The sequence below is a fragment of the Aquarana catesbeiana genome, linkage group LG08 (genome assembly GCF_042186555.1).
Source record: "Aquarana catesbeiana isolate 2022-GZ linkage group LG08, ASM4218655v1, whole genome shotgun sequence".
Taxonomy (NCBI): Eukaryota; Metazoa; Chordata; class Amphibia; order Anura; family Ranidae; genus Aquarana; species Aquarana catesbeiana.
Genome location: NC_133331.1, coordinates 96,563,093 through 96,579,953, shown reverse-complemented (window position 1 = coordinate 96,579,953; position 16,861 = coordinate 96,563,093). Strand labels below are relative to the sequence as shown.

Sequence of the window (16,861 nt, the reverse complement as noted above, 5' to 3'; positions counted from 1 at the left end):
AGACATTGGCTCCCGCTGCTGTCAATCAAATCCAATGACGCGGGCACCAGGGGGCGGGGCTGAGTCCTGCATTCGAGTCTATGGACGCATATGCTGGACCCGGGAGCGCGCCCACAAGGTAACCGCCCTCGGGAGAGTGCTTCTCCTAGGGAGTTATCTGATGCAGGGAGGAGCCGTGAGAGCCGCCGAGGGACCCCAAAAGAGGATGTTCGAGGGCCACTCTGTGCAAAACGAGCTGCACAGTGGAGGTAAGTATGACATGTTTGTTATTTTAAACAAATAAAAAGTGAACCTTTAGTATCCCTTTAATCCTCTGCATTGTGTAAAAAAGTTGTTTGATCCTGTCTTCTCTGATCCTCCCCTTTCTTCACAGTACCCAAACCATCTCCTGATAAAACAGAGCCTTGGGAGCACACTGCACATGCTCAGTTTGGTGTGCATGTCTTGAGAGTATTTTTTTTCCTTGGAAGGGTGCATGTGATCAGCACAGGGCCAATCAGCACTGTCCAGGCAGAGGGTCAAGAGTCCTGCATCCTTATAGGACAGTCAGGGGAGAATGAAAACGCCTCCTACAATCTTTAACCAGACACTGAGAGAAATCACAACACTGCTATATACTGCTGATGAGAAAAGGTATTTAGCAGTTTATATTTATTAAAATAATTTAATTTCCATGTTCTGTGTACTGTGGGAGATCAGATATAGTGACTGCAGGCTCCTGGGTTTAGTAACACTTTAAGTCCATTGAGGGACACATGTATGAAGTCATTCACAGACACAGGTTACAGTGTTGCCTTCAGGAGGTAGCCATTAGCCAACAAAAACAGTTGAAAGCTTGTCCATCAAATCCCCTTCTCTAACCACCATGCCTCAATGTTATGAACAAACAGTACATAGGGCCAATAGACAGAAGTGTAGTATCAGTTACTCTCCAAGGAAATTGAAGATTTTTCTGTAAGAACAATTTTTTTTTTTGTGCACACAGAGATTAAGTAGTTCATAGATGTATGGGACATCCAAAAGCAATCCGGCTGAGGGGTGGACCACAGACACAGAGATCAAACTGATTTAAAATGAAAGGCTAAGTTCCCTTTTTTCTAAAATGTACAAATATACCATTATGTGTATTTTGAGAACAAGGCCTTACCTTAACCCTTGCTTTATTTCTTAGAAAGCTTCAACACTTGCTGGCATGTCGATTTGGGACGGAGAAACCAGTAAGACACGGGAAGGAGTTTACCAGCTGACCTCTTTAGCACACACCCTTCACCCATCAACAATGTTTGCACAGCATCCCCAGCATTTCTCCATGCGTGCATTTGCCTGGCTTCCCCAGGGTCCCTTCGGATGGGCTCAGGCTGCATGCTAAATTCCCTGGGGCCACATGCCCATGGGACATCCCTGATGTAGTGCAAGAGCCTGCCTGATTGTATACAGTGATTGAATAGATGGTGTGTCCTCCTATTATATATCTTTTGGTAAATCTAGAGGAGATTGTACAATCAGATTGCATAGTTTATGGCTGCATTTATACACCTAAAATGACCTAGTTGCGCTTTCAGGGTCATTGTTAATGGCACACCAAACACAGACGCAAAAACACACATTTTGCCACATGAAAAAAAAAAAAAAAAAAAAAGGATGAGAAACGCAGCAAAACACACAGTAAAAAATGTGCAACTTGCACCATGCCAAACTGTCCCATGAGCTACTTTGCCACATGTAGCGCAGCTCACTGAAATCAATGGGCTGCCTTACGTGTGTCACTGGACAAATGAGCCAAAAAACATGCGCTCCCACTACTCTAGGTGTCAATGGGGCCTGAAAGTGGAATTGGTGCAGTTACACAACAATGAGGCTCCATTCACATCTGTGTGTTTTTTTTAAATGCATGGCAAACCACACAAAACATGCACAATTTGCCATTTGTTTTTTAGAATCACTGCAAATGTGCATTGTGTTTGTGTTGTCATTACATGTTAAAGGCTCCCCAAGTGCAGCAAACGCACCAAAAACTCTGCTCCAAAAAAGTTCTGGAGCTTCTCTGGGTTGACTGTCGAATGAGGACAACTTAGTGTCTCTGTCCAGTTCCTCCTATGTACTTCTAAAAAGATGGCCATATCCTATGCAATCCGATTGTACAATCTCCGTACAATGTCCTTTGGCCTTACCAGAACTATGGAATAGGTGGACACACCTAACCAATCCATTCAATTTGTATTAAATCAGGCAGGCCCTTGTACTTTTGAAGATCTAAAGGAGACTGTACAATCAGAGTGTATAGAAAGTTTGTGGAAGGTGGTATTGTAATGAGGGAGGTGTGATCCAGAGTGGTGAACACACCTTATCACGCCCTCTCCTGTGACAGCTTCTGGGAAATGAATGCTGAGAGACAATCTACAGGAAGTGATGGAATCTGAAAATCATTTTGAAAGTTCAAATAAACTGACAAGATTTTAACCACTTGACAACTGGGCACTTAAACCCCCCTCGTGACCAGACCAATTTTCTGCTTTCAGCGCTCTCACACTTTGAATGTCAATTACTCAGTCATGTAATACTGTACCCAAATGAATTTTTTGTCCTTTTTTTCATACAAATAGAGCTTTCTTTTGGTGGTATTTGATCACCTCTGGGTTTTTTATTTTTTGCGCTATAAATGAAAAAAGACCGAAAATTTTGAAAAAAAAATGCATTTTTCTTTGTCTGTGATAAAATTTTGCAAATTAGTAATTTTTCTTCATAAATTTTGACTACAATTTATAATGCTACATATCTTTTGTAAAAATAACCCAAATTAGTGGATATTATTTGGTCTGTGTGAAAGTTAGAGAGTCTACAAGTTATGGTGCAAATCATAAAAAATTGATCACACCTGATGTACTGATGGCCTATCTCATTTCTTGCGACCCGAACAAGTCAGGAAAGTACAAATACCCCCCAAATGACCCCTTTTTTGAAAGTAGACATTCCAAGGTATTTAGTAAGATGCATGGTGAGCTTTCTGATGTTGTCATTTTTTCCCACAATTCCCCCCCCCCCCCCCCCCACAAAATTGTCATTGTAATAGGTTATTTCTCTCACATGACATGTGTATACCACAAATAACGCCCCAAAATACATTCTGCTACTCCTCCTGAGTATGGGGATACCACATGTGTGGGACTTTTTCACAGCCTGGCCACATAGAGAGACCCAACATGCAGGGAGCACGATCACGTGTTCTAGGAGCATAAATTACACATCTAATTTGTTGACTACCTATTACACTTTTGAAGGCCCTGGAGAACCAGGACAATGACATATGGCACTGATGACAGATGGCACTGATACGTGGCACTGACACTGATGTGGCACTGATGACAGATGGCACTAATACGTGGCACTGATGACAGATGGCACTAATACGTGGCACTGATGACAGATGGCACCAATACGTGGCACTGATGACAGATGGCACCAATACGTGGCACTGATGACAGATGGCACTAATACGTGACACTGACAGATGGCACTAATATGTGGCACTGATGACACGTGGCACTGATGAAAGATGACACTAATACGTGGCACTGATGACAGATAGCACTAATACGTGGCACTGATGACAGATGGCACTAATACGTGGCACTGATGACAGATGGCACTGATACGTGACACTGATGACAGATGGCACTGATACGTGGCACTGATGACACGTGACACTGATGACAGATGGCACGTGACACTGACAGGTGGCACTGATGACAGATGGCACTATGTGGCACTGACAGATGGCACTATGTGGCACTGGGGACAGATGGCAGTGGGGACAGATGGCAGTGGGGACAGATGGCAGGGACATGACAGCAGGGACAGATGGCAGGGACAGATGGCAGGGACCGATGGCAGTGGGGACACTTTTTTTTTTCATTTTCTTTTTCTTTTCACTTACCGCTGCAGCGGTTCGCTCTCCCTCCTCACACGCTGTCTCTGTGTGAGGAGGAAGAGCCGGCGATGAGAGATGATCTCATATGTTTACATACGAGATCGTCTCTCATTGGCACAGCCGATCGCTCTGAAAACGGCCGCTATGATTGGCCGTTTTCATCTGTGACTGGCTGTGTCCAAGGGACACGGCGGGCACAAAACTTCCCCGATGCGCGCCCGCGGGAGCGTGCAACGCGGAAGTAAACAGGAGGACGTCCAGGGACGCCCTCCCGGCAATTGGAGTCTGCGCTGTAGCCGTCTTTCGGCTATAGCGCGGACACCTAGTGGTTAAACCACCTGTGGACAAGGTAAGTGAGAGAAAAGCACATTGGGATGACTGGGCTAGAAACTGGAAATGCTTCTATTTATCATGAAAAGTGAAATTTTGCCAGAAAAGGTGAACTTATCCTTTACTGAAGAAAAATTTCAGAAGCAATAGGGAGGTACTTCTCCACAAAGGGTATGGATCTCAATTGCAAGTGGAGGATAATTAAAACACCTAAAGGAAAAACAGGTGAGGCAAATAGGGCTAACAGCAAGGCAGTAAATGTAAATATGTAGGAAAAACATTCCCTAGAATTTCAAGAGAAGGTAAGTCCAATGGAAATGACAGGATTTCAGAAGGAAGATAGGAGAAGCGATCTTCCAATGTACAACAATGGTTGTAAAAATGGTTGTAAAGGCAGAAGATTTTTTTTTATCTTAATGCATTCTATACATAAAGATAAAATGTCTTCTGTGTGCAGCAGCCCTCCTCCGTCCCCCTAAAACTTACCTGAGCCCCCTCTCTATCCAGCAATGTGCACGAGAGACTTGGCAGTCCGGGACCTCCCTCCTCATTGGCTGAGACAGCAGCGAAGTGCCATTGGCTCCCGCTGCTGTCAAACTCAGTGAGCCAGTGAGGAGAGAGGGGGCAGGCCAGGGCGTGGCTCCCTGTCTGAATGGACACACAGAGTAGCGGTTTGGCTCAGGTGCTCCCATAGCAAGCTGAAATGTGTGTTTTGTGTGTTTTGTCAGCTGCACACAGCAACCAATGAGAGTATTCTTTCCACGTGTTAATAAAAATGAAAGAAAGAATCTAACTGGCCATTATGGGCAACAAGGACAATTCTTCCTTTAGGCACTTTCAAAATCAGGAGACAGTGCAAAGTTATGCTGAGACTTTAATCTAATAAGCACAAAACATTGAGCCAGAAGGTTTGCAGTATTAAAGAAGCAACAAATTTTGATTTCTACAACTTCATAGCAACATATGATGTTTTCAGTATTGTGAAAAGGTTTTAGGCAGGTGTGAAGAAATGCTGTAAAGTAAGAATGCGTTCAAAAATATAGATTTTAATTGTTTATTTTTATCACTTTACAAAGTGCAAAGCGAGCAAACAGAAGAAAAATCTAAATCAAATCAATTTTTGGACTATCCTTTGACTTCAAACCAGAATCAATTCTTACATTTGCACAAAGTCAGGAATTTTGTAGGATTACAGTCAGGTGTATAACTAATTATACCAAGCAGGTGCTTATCATCAATGTGATATGTAGGTTGATACACAGCTGTGTAGGAGGCTTAAAACTGGGTGAGGAATAGCCAAACTCTGCTACTAAAGCTGGATACACACTATACAACTTTTGTTGTTCAATTTCAGATTTGTTCAGATTTACCTTCAACTATGTAGTGCAAGGGCCTGCCTGATTGCATACAAATTAAAAGTGTTTAGGTTAGACCTCATATTATATGGTTTTGGTAAATCTAAAGGAAAAAAATCGAAAGAAAATTGGATAGTGTGTATCCAGCTTAGCCCCTTCCCGCCGAGCGTACGCAGATATGCGGCCTCGGCTTTCGTGGGTTATACCAGGATGATGCCCGCAGCTGCAGGCATCATCCCCGGTACCATTTTTTAGAGCGGGCAATCGGCTATCCAGGGATAACAAATGATGCAGCTAAAAGCCGCTCTATTGTTATCCCGGAGGAGCAGGAGGGAGCATCCCCGCCTCCCGCCGCTCTGACCTGGAGTCCCCCGTCCAACTGGGAGACCTGATCCTCGGCGGCTAGAGAGAGACTGGCATGAAGCCAGAAATGGCTTAGTTCCAGTCTCCTGAATGTAAACACGGAAGCAATGTCACGACTTCACTTCCTGTTTACTCGGCTGCCAATTGCGCCGGATTAAAAAAAATATACAGTATTCAGAATCGCCGTTTTCGATGATCTGAATACTTTGAAGTGCAAAGGAGGAGGGATTGGAGGTCTTTTAGATCCCCGATCCCTCCATAAAGAGTACCTGTCACCACCTATTACTGTCACAAGGGATGTTTACAGCAATAAAAGTGATCAAATAATTTTTTTAAAAACACAATTTAATGATATAAAAATAAATAAGAAACATTTTTTTTTTAAAGCGCCCCTGTCCCCACGAAGCAAAGAAAACGCATACGGGAGCAATAATTCTAGCACTAGACCTCCTCTGTAACTCTAACCTGGTAACCGTAAAAAAAAAATTTTAAGCGTTGCCTATGGAGATTTTTAGGTACCGTAGTTAATCGCCATTCCACGAGTGCGTACAATTATAAAGCGTGACATGTTTGGTATCTATTTACTCGGCGTAACATCATCTTTCACATTATACAAAAAAATTGGACTAACTTTACTGTTTCGTTTTTTTTTCATTCATGAAAATGTCCCTTTTCCCAAAAACATGCGTTTAAAACACAAATACCATGTGACATAAAATATTGCAACAATCGCCATTTTATTCTCTAGGGTCTCTGCTAAAAAATATATATATAATGTTTGGGGGTTCTAAGTAATTTTCTAGCAAAAAATATAGATTTTAACTTGTAAACACTAAATGTCAGAAATAGGCTTAGGCGTGAAAGGGTAAGGATGTGGAAGACCGTTTCATGTCCCTTCAAAATCAGAAGATGTCCAGCAGTGCCATTAGCACAGAATTGGTGGAAACCAGTGGGACCCAGGTACACCGATCTACTGCCTGGAGAAGTCTGGCCAGAAGTGGTCTTCAAGGAAGAAGAATGGAAGAATTGCAGCCAAAAAGCCATACCTTTGACGTGGAAACAAGGCTAAGTGTCTCAACTATGCATGGAAAAATAGGAAGTGGGGTGTAGAAAAAAGGCAGTGATCTGGGCTGAGGAGTCAAAATTTGAAATATTTGGCTGTAGCAGAGGTAGTTTGTTTGCCCAAGGGCTGGAGAGCAGTACAATAATAAGTGTCTGCAGGCAACAGTGAAGCATGGTGGAGGTCCTTTGCAATTTTGGGGCTGCATTTCTGCAAATAGAGTTGGAGATCTGGCCAGGATCAATGATTCCTCAATGCTGAGAAATACAGGCAGATACTTATCCATCATGCCATACCACCAGAGAGTCGTGTGATTGATTGCTCCCAAGTTTATTCTGCAGCAGAACAAAGATCCCAAACATACAGCCAATGTTACTTCAACATAAAAAAAGAACGAGGAATCCTGAAAGTGATGGTTTGCCCCCCCCCCACCCACAGAGTCCTGATCTTAACATCTTAACATCATCAAGTATGTGTGATTAAATGAAGAAACAGAAACATTTGAGGCAGCCTACATCCACAGAAGATCTGTGGTTAGTTCTCCAAGATGTTTGGAACAACCTACCTACCGAGTGCCTTCAAATCTGTGTGCAAGTGTACCTAGAAGAACCAATGCTATTTTGAAGGCAAAGGGTGATCACACCAAATATTGATTTGATATGGATTTTTCTTCTGTCCATTTACTTTTCATTTTGTTAATTGATCAATATAAACTATTAACACCTCTATTTTTTAAAGCATTCTTAATTTACAGCATTTTTTCACACCTGCCTAAAACTTTTGTACAGTAGTGTACTCAATGTGTATTTCCCTTTAGAAGGTACAGATCACCCCATAACATTGCACAATTACAGAGTTAAGAAAATATGTATTGTGGCCGAGTAATTTTTAAGAGTTTCTTTTTTCCAAAGTGGCTCTAACTTGAAAAATAAGGATTATTATTGAGTTAGAAGATCACAAAAGATGGTCCAATGCAAATTTTCTCATTCATATTTACACAGGCTATTCTAAAGAGCTGACTGCTTTGTGGTTCCAGGAGACAGGTAATAGGGCTCTATGGGCTCATAAGACAGAGAAGAAGCAGTTTAACGTTGACAGATTCAGGAGTGCTTATTCTCCTTTTCTAGAAGTACAGCTTAATACTCCACCAGGACTGTATGATTTGTATCCGACAAATGCATACATGAAGTTAACATTCTGTGGAACAGAAATTCAAACACAGTTATAAAGAAACATTGCTCACTGATTTATAGTACAGTGCTGCTTTATGGTGACTACTTAGCCAGAATCCCAGTCACTGAGACGTCTGTACGAGCATGCAGTGTTGCAACAAGGTTAGCTTTTCCATCAGATCATTGGTGTAGGTGCAAAAAAATTGCAAAGATTTTGTGAATTTTGTTTTGGTGTTGATTTTTCATTATATTTTTATTGTTAACGTGATGATATCATTTTATTTGTAATCTTTACACCAACATAATTAGTAAGAAAAGGTTTATGCTTACAGGGGTTACACCCAGGGGTGTATGTTATGAACTGATTTAGGGTTGAGTTTAGCTTTAGCCATAGGTTTAAACACTGGGTTATATTCATGTTAAGGTAAAACATTTGTTTGATTGCTTTTGGCACCACTCAAAGTAGAGTTGAAAGCATATCCCTGTGTCCCATAACATGGGGTGCAGGCTTGTTCTAATACCAATCCTGAGGGCTTGTAAATGTAAAGAGGAAAGTATCGCCGCTACTCCCAACCAGCCCAGGTGAACAAACAATAAAGAGCGGCCTCAGCCTACATGTCTTTACCAAACCGCACAATCTGATGCATTTCACCCTGCCCACCGGGGCTTAGTCAAGTCCTGGTGGGCAGGAAGAAATGCACCAGGGTGTGTGGGTTCGTTTGGTTTATTCACCTGGGTTGATTGGGAGTAGTGGCGATGCTTTCTTCTTTACAAGGTAAACCAGTGATTTTGTATACAAATTTAAGCCTGGAACATTTTCTTCAGTTATTTTGAGTGCTTTTTATGTGTTGAAAGTTCCTCTTCCTAAAATATCACACCAAATTGATCACTAAATAATGTATCGGGATCAGAATATACTTTCCTCTCAAGCTAGTTAATGTTCATAACATCTTCAGTAGATACAAATAATACCTGGCCATAAAATATCAGATGCATTTAGCATCTCCCTATCCAGTGGTTATGCTCCCATTTTACCTCTTCTCTATAGGTTCTTCGTCTCGTTCCACTGACAACCTGCCTTACATTGGCACTATGACCTTTTAATATTTTGTTTGCTACAGTCAGCCCCATTGTAGGTGTTGTTTTGGCTTCCGATTTCCTGCTTTCTTTATCCAGATTTCAAACCTAACAGACTTCACAGCTATTGGTGCTGCAGAGTAAAAAAAAAAAAATTGGGTAGCGCACTAAAATGTGACGCTACTCTAAGCATGTTGCTTACAGGGCAGGTGTGTGGGAACAAAAAGAGAATTGGGGTACAGTTTAATATAAACTAGCAATTGTGACTCTGTTCATTAAAGTGTTCATTTAGGCCAGGGGTGTCCAAACTTTTTTCAAACAGGGCCAGATTTGATGAATAGAACATGCTTGAGGGCCCACCATTTTGCCTGACATTCTTAAACCATTAAAATTTGGTCTAAGTGCAGCCCCCACCGTATTGACACGAATGCAGCCCCCACCGTATTGACACGAATGCAGCCCCCGCCGTATTGACACGAATGCAGCCCCCGCCGTATTGACACGAATGCAGCCCCCGCCGTATTGACACGAATGCAGCCCCCGCCGTATTGACACGAATGCAGCCCCCGCCGTATTGACACGAATGCAGCCCCCGCCGTATTGACACGAATGCAGCCCCCGCCGTATTGACACGAATGCAGCCCCCGCCGTATTGACACGAATGCAGCCCCCGCCGTATTGACACGAATGCAGCCCCCGCCGTATGGACACGAATGCAGCCCCCGCCGTATGGACACGAATGCAGCCCCCGCCGTATTGCCACGAATGCAGCCCCCGCCGTATTGCCATGAATGCAGCCCCCGCCGTATTGCCATGAATGCAGCCCCCGCCGTATTGCCATGAATGCAGCCCCCGCCGTATTGCCATGAATGCAGCCCCCGCCGTATTGCCATGAATGCAGCCCCCGCCGTATTGCCATGAATGCAGCCCCCGCCGTATTGACATGAACGCAGCCCCCGCCGTATTGACATGAACGCAGCCCCCGCCGTATTGACATGAATGCAGCCCCCGCCGTATTGACATGAATGCAGCCCCCGCCACATTGCCATGAATGCAGCCCCCGCCACATTGCCATGAATGCAGCCGCCGCCACATCGCCACATTGACATGAATGCAGCCGCCGACACATTGACATGAATGCAGCCCCCGCCACATTGACATGAATGCAGCCCCCACCACATTGACATGAATGCAGCCCCCACCACATTGACATGAATGCAGCCCCCACCACATTGACATGAATGCAGCCCCCACCACATTGACATGAATGCAGCCCCCACCACATTGACATGAATGCAGCCCCCACCACATTGACATGAATGCAGCCCCCACCACATTGACATGAATACAGCAGCCCCCACATTGACATAAATACGGCAGCCCCCACATTGACATGAATGCAGACTCACCATTGCCATCAGTGCAGCCTGATTCATGTCCATCTGCAGCCTTGGAGGAGACAGGGAGGGGGCGGGACGAGCGCCAACAGATATACAGGAGAAACTCCTGTTTACACGGCGGCCTCTTTAATTGAAAGTCCCACCTCCTATGATGGACAAAACAATTGTCCAATGGCAGCGCAGGAGACAGGACTTCCTTTTACACAGGATGCCGTGTAAACAGGAAATTCTCCTGTATCCTGTACGGCGCTTGTCCCGCCCCCTCCAAGGCAGCCAGCATATCTATCTTTTGTGACCCCCGGCGCTCGGGGATTCGTTGGGGGCCACAAAAGATATATATGTAAAAATTACCAGGCGGGCCGTCTGAAACCGGACCGCGGGCCGCAATAGGCCCGCGGGTCGGACTTTGGACATGCCTGATTTAGGCCTAATGGTTTTGGGTCTCCTGGCACACTAGTATGTATTACTGACCAATCTACCCATACTTTGGATGGGCAAGTATTATTTGGTTATGGGTACCATATCTGAATTTAAAGTGGTTGTAAAGGCAGAAGTTTTTTACCTTCATGCATTTGATAAATAAAGGTAAAAAACCTTTTGTGTGCTGCTTCTCCCACAGCCCCCCTAATACTCATCTGCGCCCCCTCTCGATCCAGCGATGTGCATGGGAGCCTCGGCTGTGCCAGGTGTCCCTTTCCTCATTGGCTGAGACACACCAGCAGGAGTCATTGGCTCCCACTGCTGTCAATCACAGCCAGTGAGCCAATGAGGAGAGAGTGGGGGGCGGAGCCAAGCTGCAGCTCTATGTGTCTTATGGACGCATAGAGCAGGGCTTGGAAGTGAGCATGCGCCAATTGCAAGTGGCTTACTACTGGGGGCACTGGTCAAGGGGCATGAGCCAGGAGCGCCGGCAGGGGACCCGAGAAGAGGAAGATCCGGGCTGCTCTGTTCAAAACCATTAGACAGAGCAGGTAGGTATGGCATGTTTGTTGTTTAAAAAAAAGCAAACAAACCTTTAATATCACTTTAAAGCAAAAGTTCCATATACGTGAATAAATTGGGGGAAATAAAGCCCCATGACCTGTCAAAGTCATGTGACAAACCTCTCCATCACAGTGTGTTCTTTGCATTATTATGCAGAGTAAACTCCATAGGACACGACAGGCTCCACACCACAGCCTTCATTTTATAAATACAGTATGCAGCAGAAAGTAAACCATGCTTTTCACTAATAAACAATGGCAATAGTAACGGGAACTGCAGAGAATGCAGTGCGGACACTTGTAGGAGAGCTGCCAGAGAAGCTACAGCATACAATGTAGACAGAGTTGCAAAAATAGCGAAACTGGAAAAAAAAATGTACAACACAAGGGCGCAGGGAGTGCTTACTGTTGTGTGGACATTGTTGAGAAAAAAAATGTGTGTGGAGGGGATGTAGACCCTGATAAGAGAAGAGTGCCTCTACCAGCCTGTGGGCACTACTGGGTGAACAATGTGTATGCTGGGGACAGTGCAAACTCAGAAAGGGGACTAAGCAGATGAACATTTGCTTTTGTAAAACATTCATTACTGGTGGCAGAATCCTCCAGCAGAGAAAAGAAAAGCTATAGTCTCTATATACCAAACAGGGCATAGCTTCCATGAATGAAAATCGGTCTATGAATGAAAGAGGCTGACCTTTTTCATCCGCATATCTTCCATTCATAGAAAGCTTTCATTCAAGGAAGCTCTAGTATAGGTCTCTCAGCGAACAGAGGATTTCAACTATGACAACTGGCACCAGCACAAGGAACTGTCCCTTGTGTTTTTTTTTAGGTTCTAGGTTTTACCTAAACTTAGGCTTTAAAGTAGAACTATAAGCAAAACTTTTTTTTTTTCATTTTGGATAGAGTAAGGGAGAGTTATAACCTCTGTCATTTTTATTATTTTTATAGCCCTCTGTGTCCCATTGCGAAGATTTCCCTTCACTTCCTGTCCCATAGCTAAACAGGAAGTAAGATGAAAACCCTGCAAATTAAGGGAATTCCTTAGGGACCCCCAGGTCAGCAGAACTACCGTCCTCTGAAGATTTTCCCCCTATTACTTTTCTGGGGACAACCCAAAATTCTGGATTTTCTTTTAACTTCACTTTCAATGATAATGGTAAACATGACAAATAAAGAGGGTGAATCTGCTTAATGGGGTCACAGACAGCAATAAAAACTGACAGGTGTTCTAATCCCACTCCACTCTATCCAAAACAAAAAAATACAAAGTTTTGCCTTTAGTTATACTTTAATGTTTACTTAGCAATCTTTACAGCTCCTTCCAGTACAACACTTTCTTCTTCAGTAAGATCCATGTTTTTATTAACAAAAAAATTACAGAAGTTCAGCTACAGAGTATCTTTTCAGATGGGTCATGTTAAAGGGTCTGCACTTACCATCCTCTTCTCTCCGCCAGCCCTCTCCACAATGAGTCTGTCCTGACCATCCTCTCTATGAGCTTCTTCCACAACATGCCATCTGAGGTCACTCGGTACCACTCCTTGCACACCAGCTCTGCTGAACACAGTGATTTTGCATCCAGGTAGGACAGAATATTTTCCGCTATGTGATCCAGTCCACGCGCTGGAAAGGCAGCATTAATAAAATGAGTCATAGATAAGACAAAGACGACTATAGCTTTCTTAAATTGCTTTCTCACTCTTGTTCCTTCAGACATTAATAATTCACAGGGAAGCATTCAAAGTTTACTCCTATAAAATTCCTGCAACGGTTTTTCCTGTAACAAATGGACCAAATGTTTGCACTAAATCAAAAACAAACTTTCGAAATCCAAATGTCTCAAGCTTGTCACGTTATGGAAACATTTACGCACATCTGTAAGTGCTGTAAAAGAACACTTACATATAATCACATATATGGTTCATGGTTCTTTAACTGCATTAGCTGTGAAACCGTCAGTCAGGTCAGTTGACTTCTGAGGAAGAAGGGGGTGAAAAAAATCTTCGTGGATTTCCAAAAATTACGTAACAAGGAGATACTGTGCATGCAAAGTATTAATCAGACAGCAGCCAAAGAGTCCTTGGTTTCAAGTCAAGCCATGTGGGACCCAAGAGATGTTACTAAGACTATGCTTAAAGGTCACAAAAATCACCTTTAGAAATAAGATACACGATATGGTCAAAAGTATTGGACGCCTGCCTTTACAAGCACATGAACTTTGATGGCATCCCAGTCTTAGTCCGTAGGATTCAATATTGAGTTGGTCCACCCTTTGCAGCTATAACAGCTTCAACTCTTCTGGGAAGGCTGTCCACAAGGTTTAAGAGTGTGTCTATGGGAATGTTTGGTCATTCTTCTAAAACCGCATTTGTGAGGTCAGGCCTGGCTCCCAGTCTCTGCTCTAATTCATCCCAAAGGTGTTCTATCAAGTTGAGGTCAGGAATCCATGCAGACCATTTAAGTTCCTCCACCCCAAACTCGCTCATCCAGGTCTTTATGGACCTTGTTTTGTGCGCTGGTGAGCAGTAATGTTGGAACAGTCAGGGGCCATCCCCAAACTGTTCCCACAAAGTTGGAAGCATGAAATTATCCAAAATGTCTTGGTATGCTAATGCCATAATATTTCCCTTCACTGGAACTAAGGGGCCAAGCCCAACCCCTGAAAAACAACCCCACACCATAACCCCCCCTCTACCAAATAATTTGGACCAGTGCACAAAGCAAGGTCCATAAAGACATGTATGAGCGAGTTTGGGGTGGAGGAACTTGACTGGCCTGCACAGAATTCTGACCCCAACCCAAAAGAATACCCTTGGGATGAATTAGAGTGGAGACTGGGAGCCAGGCCTTCTTGCCAAACATCAGTGCCTGATCTCACATAGTTACATAGTAGGTGAGGTTGAAAAAATACACAAGTCCATCAAGTCCAACCTATGTTTGTAATTATATGTCCGTAAGAATGAGCTCCGCCGTGTTCACACAGCCCACTTGCAGAGCCCACCAGGAAGTCGGCACTGAGCTGCGCTAATCACAGGCAGTGAGACATTTCCCGATCTCAGCAGCCGCGCATCGGGACAATGTTTCACTGCCTGTGATTAGCGCAGCACAGTGTTGCCTTCCTGGCGGGCTCTGCACGTGGGCTGTGCGATCACACCCCCCCCGCTGAGACCACCGCCTGTGGAAGGGAATTCCACATCCTTGCTGCTCTTGTTGGATGTGAGCTTGTTGTTGGAAAATCCGACCGTGTGTAGGCTCCATAGAACATTTGTTGTCGGAATTTCCAACAAATGTTTGAAAGCAGGTTCTCAAATTTTCCGACAACAAGACTTGTCGTAAATTCCGAGCGTGTGCACACAATTCCGATGCACAAAAGTCCAGTCCACGCATGCTCGGAATCAAGCAGAAGAGCCGCACTGGCTATTGAACTTCTTCTCAGCTCGTCGTACGTGTTGTACGTCACCACGTTCTTGACGTTCAGAATTTCTGCCAACATTTGTGTGACCGTGTGTATGCAAGACAAGATTGAGCAACATCCTTCGGAAAAAAATCCACGGTTTTGTTGTCGGAAAATCCTATTGTGTGTACATAGCATAACAGTAAAGAACCCTCTACGTAGTTTAAGGTTAAAGCTCTTTTCTTCTAATTTTAATGAGTGGTCACGTGTCTTGTTGAACTCCCTTCTGCAAAAAAGTTTTATACCTATTGTGGGGTCACCAGTATGGTGTTTGTAAATTGAAATCATATCCCCTTCTCCAGAGAGAGAATAAGGTCTGGGCTCGCAACCTTTCTTCATAACAAATTTCCTCCAGACCCTTTATTAGCTTTGTTGCCCTTCTTTGTACTCGCTCCATTTCCAGTACATCCTTCCTGAGGACTGATGGCCAGAAATGGATAGCATACTCCATGTGCGGCCAGACTAGAGTTTTGTAGATTGGGAGAATTATCGATTTATCCCTGGAGTTAATCCCTTTTTTAATGCATGCCAATATTCTATTTGGTTTGTTAGCATCAGCTTGGCATTTGCATGCCATTGCTGAGCCCATCATCTACTAGGAACCCCAGGTCCTTTTCCATCCTAGATTCCCCCAGAGGTTCTTCCCCTAGTGTATACCTTGCATTCATATTTTTGCCACCCAAATGCATTTTATATTTTTCTACATTAAACCTCATTTGCCATGTAGTTGCCTACCCCAATTAAATAGGATTGGTCCCAGCAAAGAACCCTGTGGGACCCCACTATCCACCCCTGACCATTCCAAGTATTCACCATTTATCACTACCCTCTGAACTCGCCCTTGTAGCCAGTTTTCAATCCATGTACTCACCCTATGGTCCATGCCAACAGACCTTATTTTGTACAGTAAACATTTATAGGGAACTGTGTCAAATGCTTTTGTAAAATCCAGATACACCACGTCTACGGGCCTTCCTTTATCTAGATGGCAACTCACCTCCTCATAGAAGGTTAATAGATTGGTTTGGCAAGAACTACTATTAATGAATCCATGCTGATTACTGTTAATGATGAAGTTTTCATTACTAAAATCTTGTATATAATCCCTTATCATCCCCTCCAAGAGCTTGCATACTATTGATGTTAGGCTAACTGGTCTGTAATTCTCACAATGCGCTTCTGGAAGAATGGTCACACATTCCCAAAGGTACACTCCTAAACCTTGTGGACAGCCTTCCCAGAAGAGTTGAAGCTTTTATAGCTGCAAAGAGTGGGCCAACTCAATATTGAACCCTACGGACTAAGACGCCTTTAAAGTTCATATGCGTGTAAAGGCAGATGTCCCAATACTTTTGACAATATAGTGTATATATTAAAGCTCCATTAACACCTGCTAGAACATGAAAAAAGGGTGGAACATGCAACGTGTTCCAAAAGGTGAACTTCTCCTTTAAAGTGTCACCTTACCCATTTGGGGCAAAGTTAAAGGGTATGGTTAAAGCCCAACTGCCAATCTGTTATATTTACATTCACAGTAGAGCTGCACAATGATTATTTTAGCTTAGTATATAGATCATGATTCTCGGCGCAACAGCATCTTTCACATTATACAAAAGAAATAGGACTAACTTTACTGTTTCGTTTTGCTGCTGCATCATAGCATAGAATGCATTAAGGTGAAAAACCTTGAGGGTGATTAAATTGATTTCACAATTTTTTTAACAATTAATCATGCA

The 16,861-nt window shown here is 43.5% G+C and overlaps 1 protein-coding gene across 4 annotated transcripts in view; it reads right to left on the bottom strand.

The window, feature by feature from the left end:
* BTRC (beta-transducin repeat containing E3 ubiquitin protein ligase) overlaps positions 1-16,861 on the bottom strand; it is a 324,424-nt gene that overhangs the window by 70,403 nt on the left and 237,160 nt on the right. For all 4 annotated transcript variants that reach the window (XM_073596174.1, XM_073596175.1, XM_073596177.1 and 1 more), the window contains one exon: positions 13,108-13,294. In XM_073596174.1, coding sequence (XP_073452275.1) covers positions 13,108-13,294 — 187 coding nt within the window. The remainder of the gene's footprint in view (positions 1-13,107; positions 13,295-16,861) is intronic.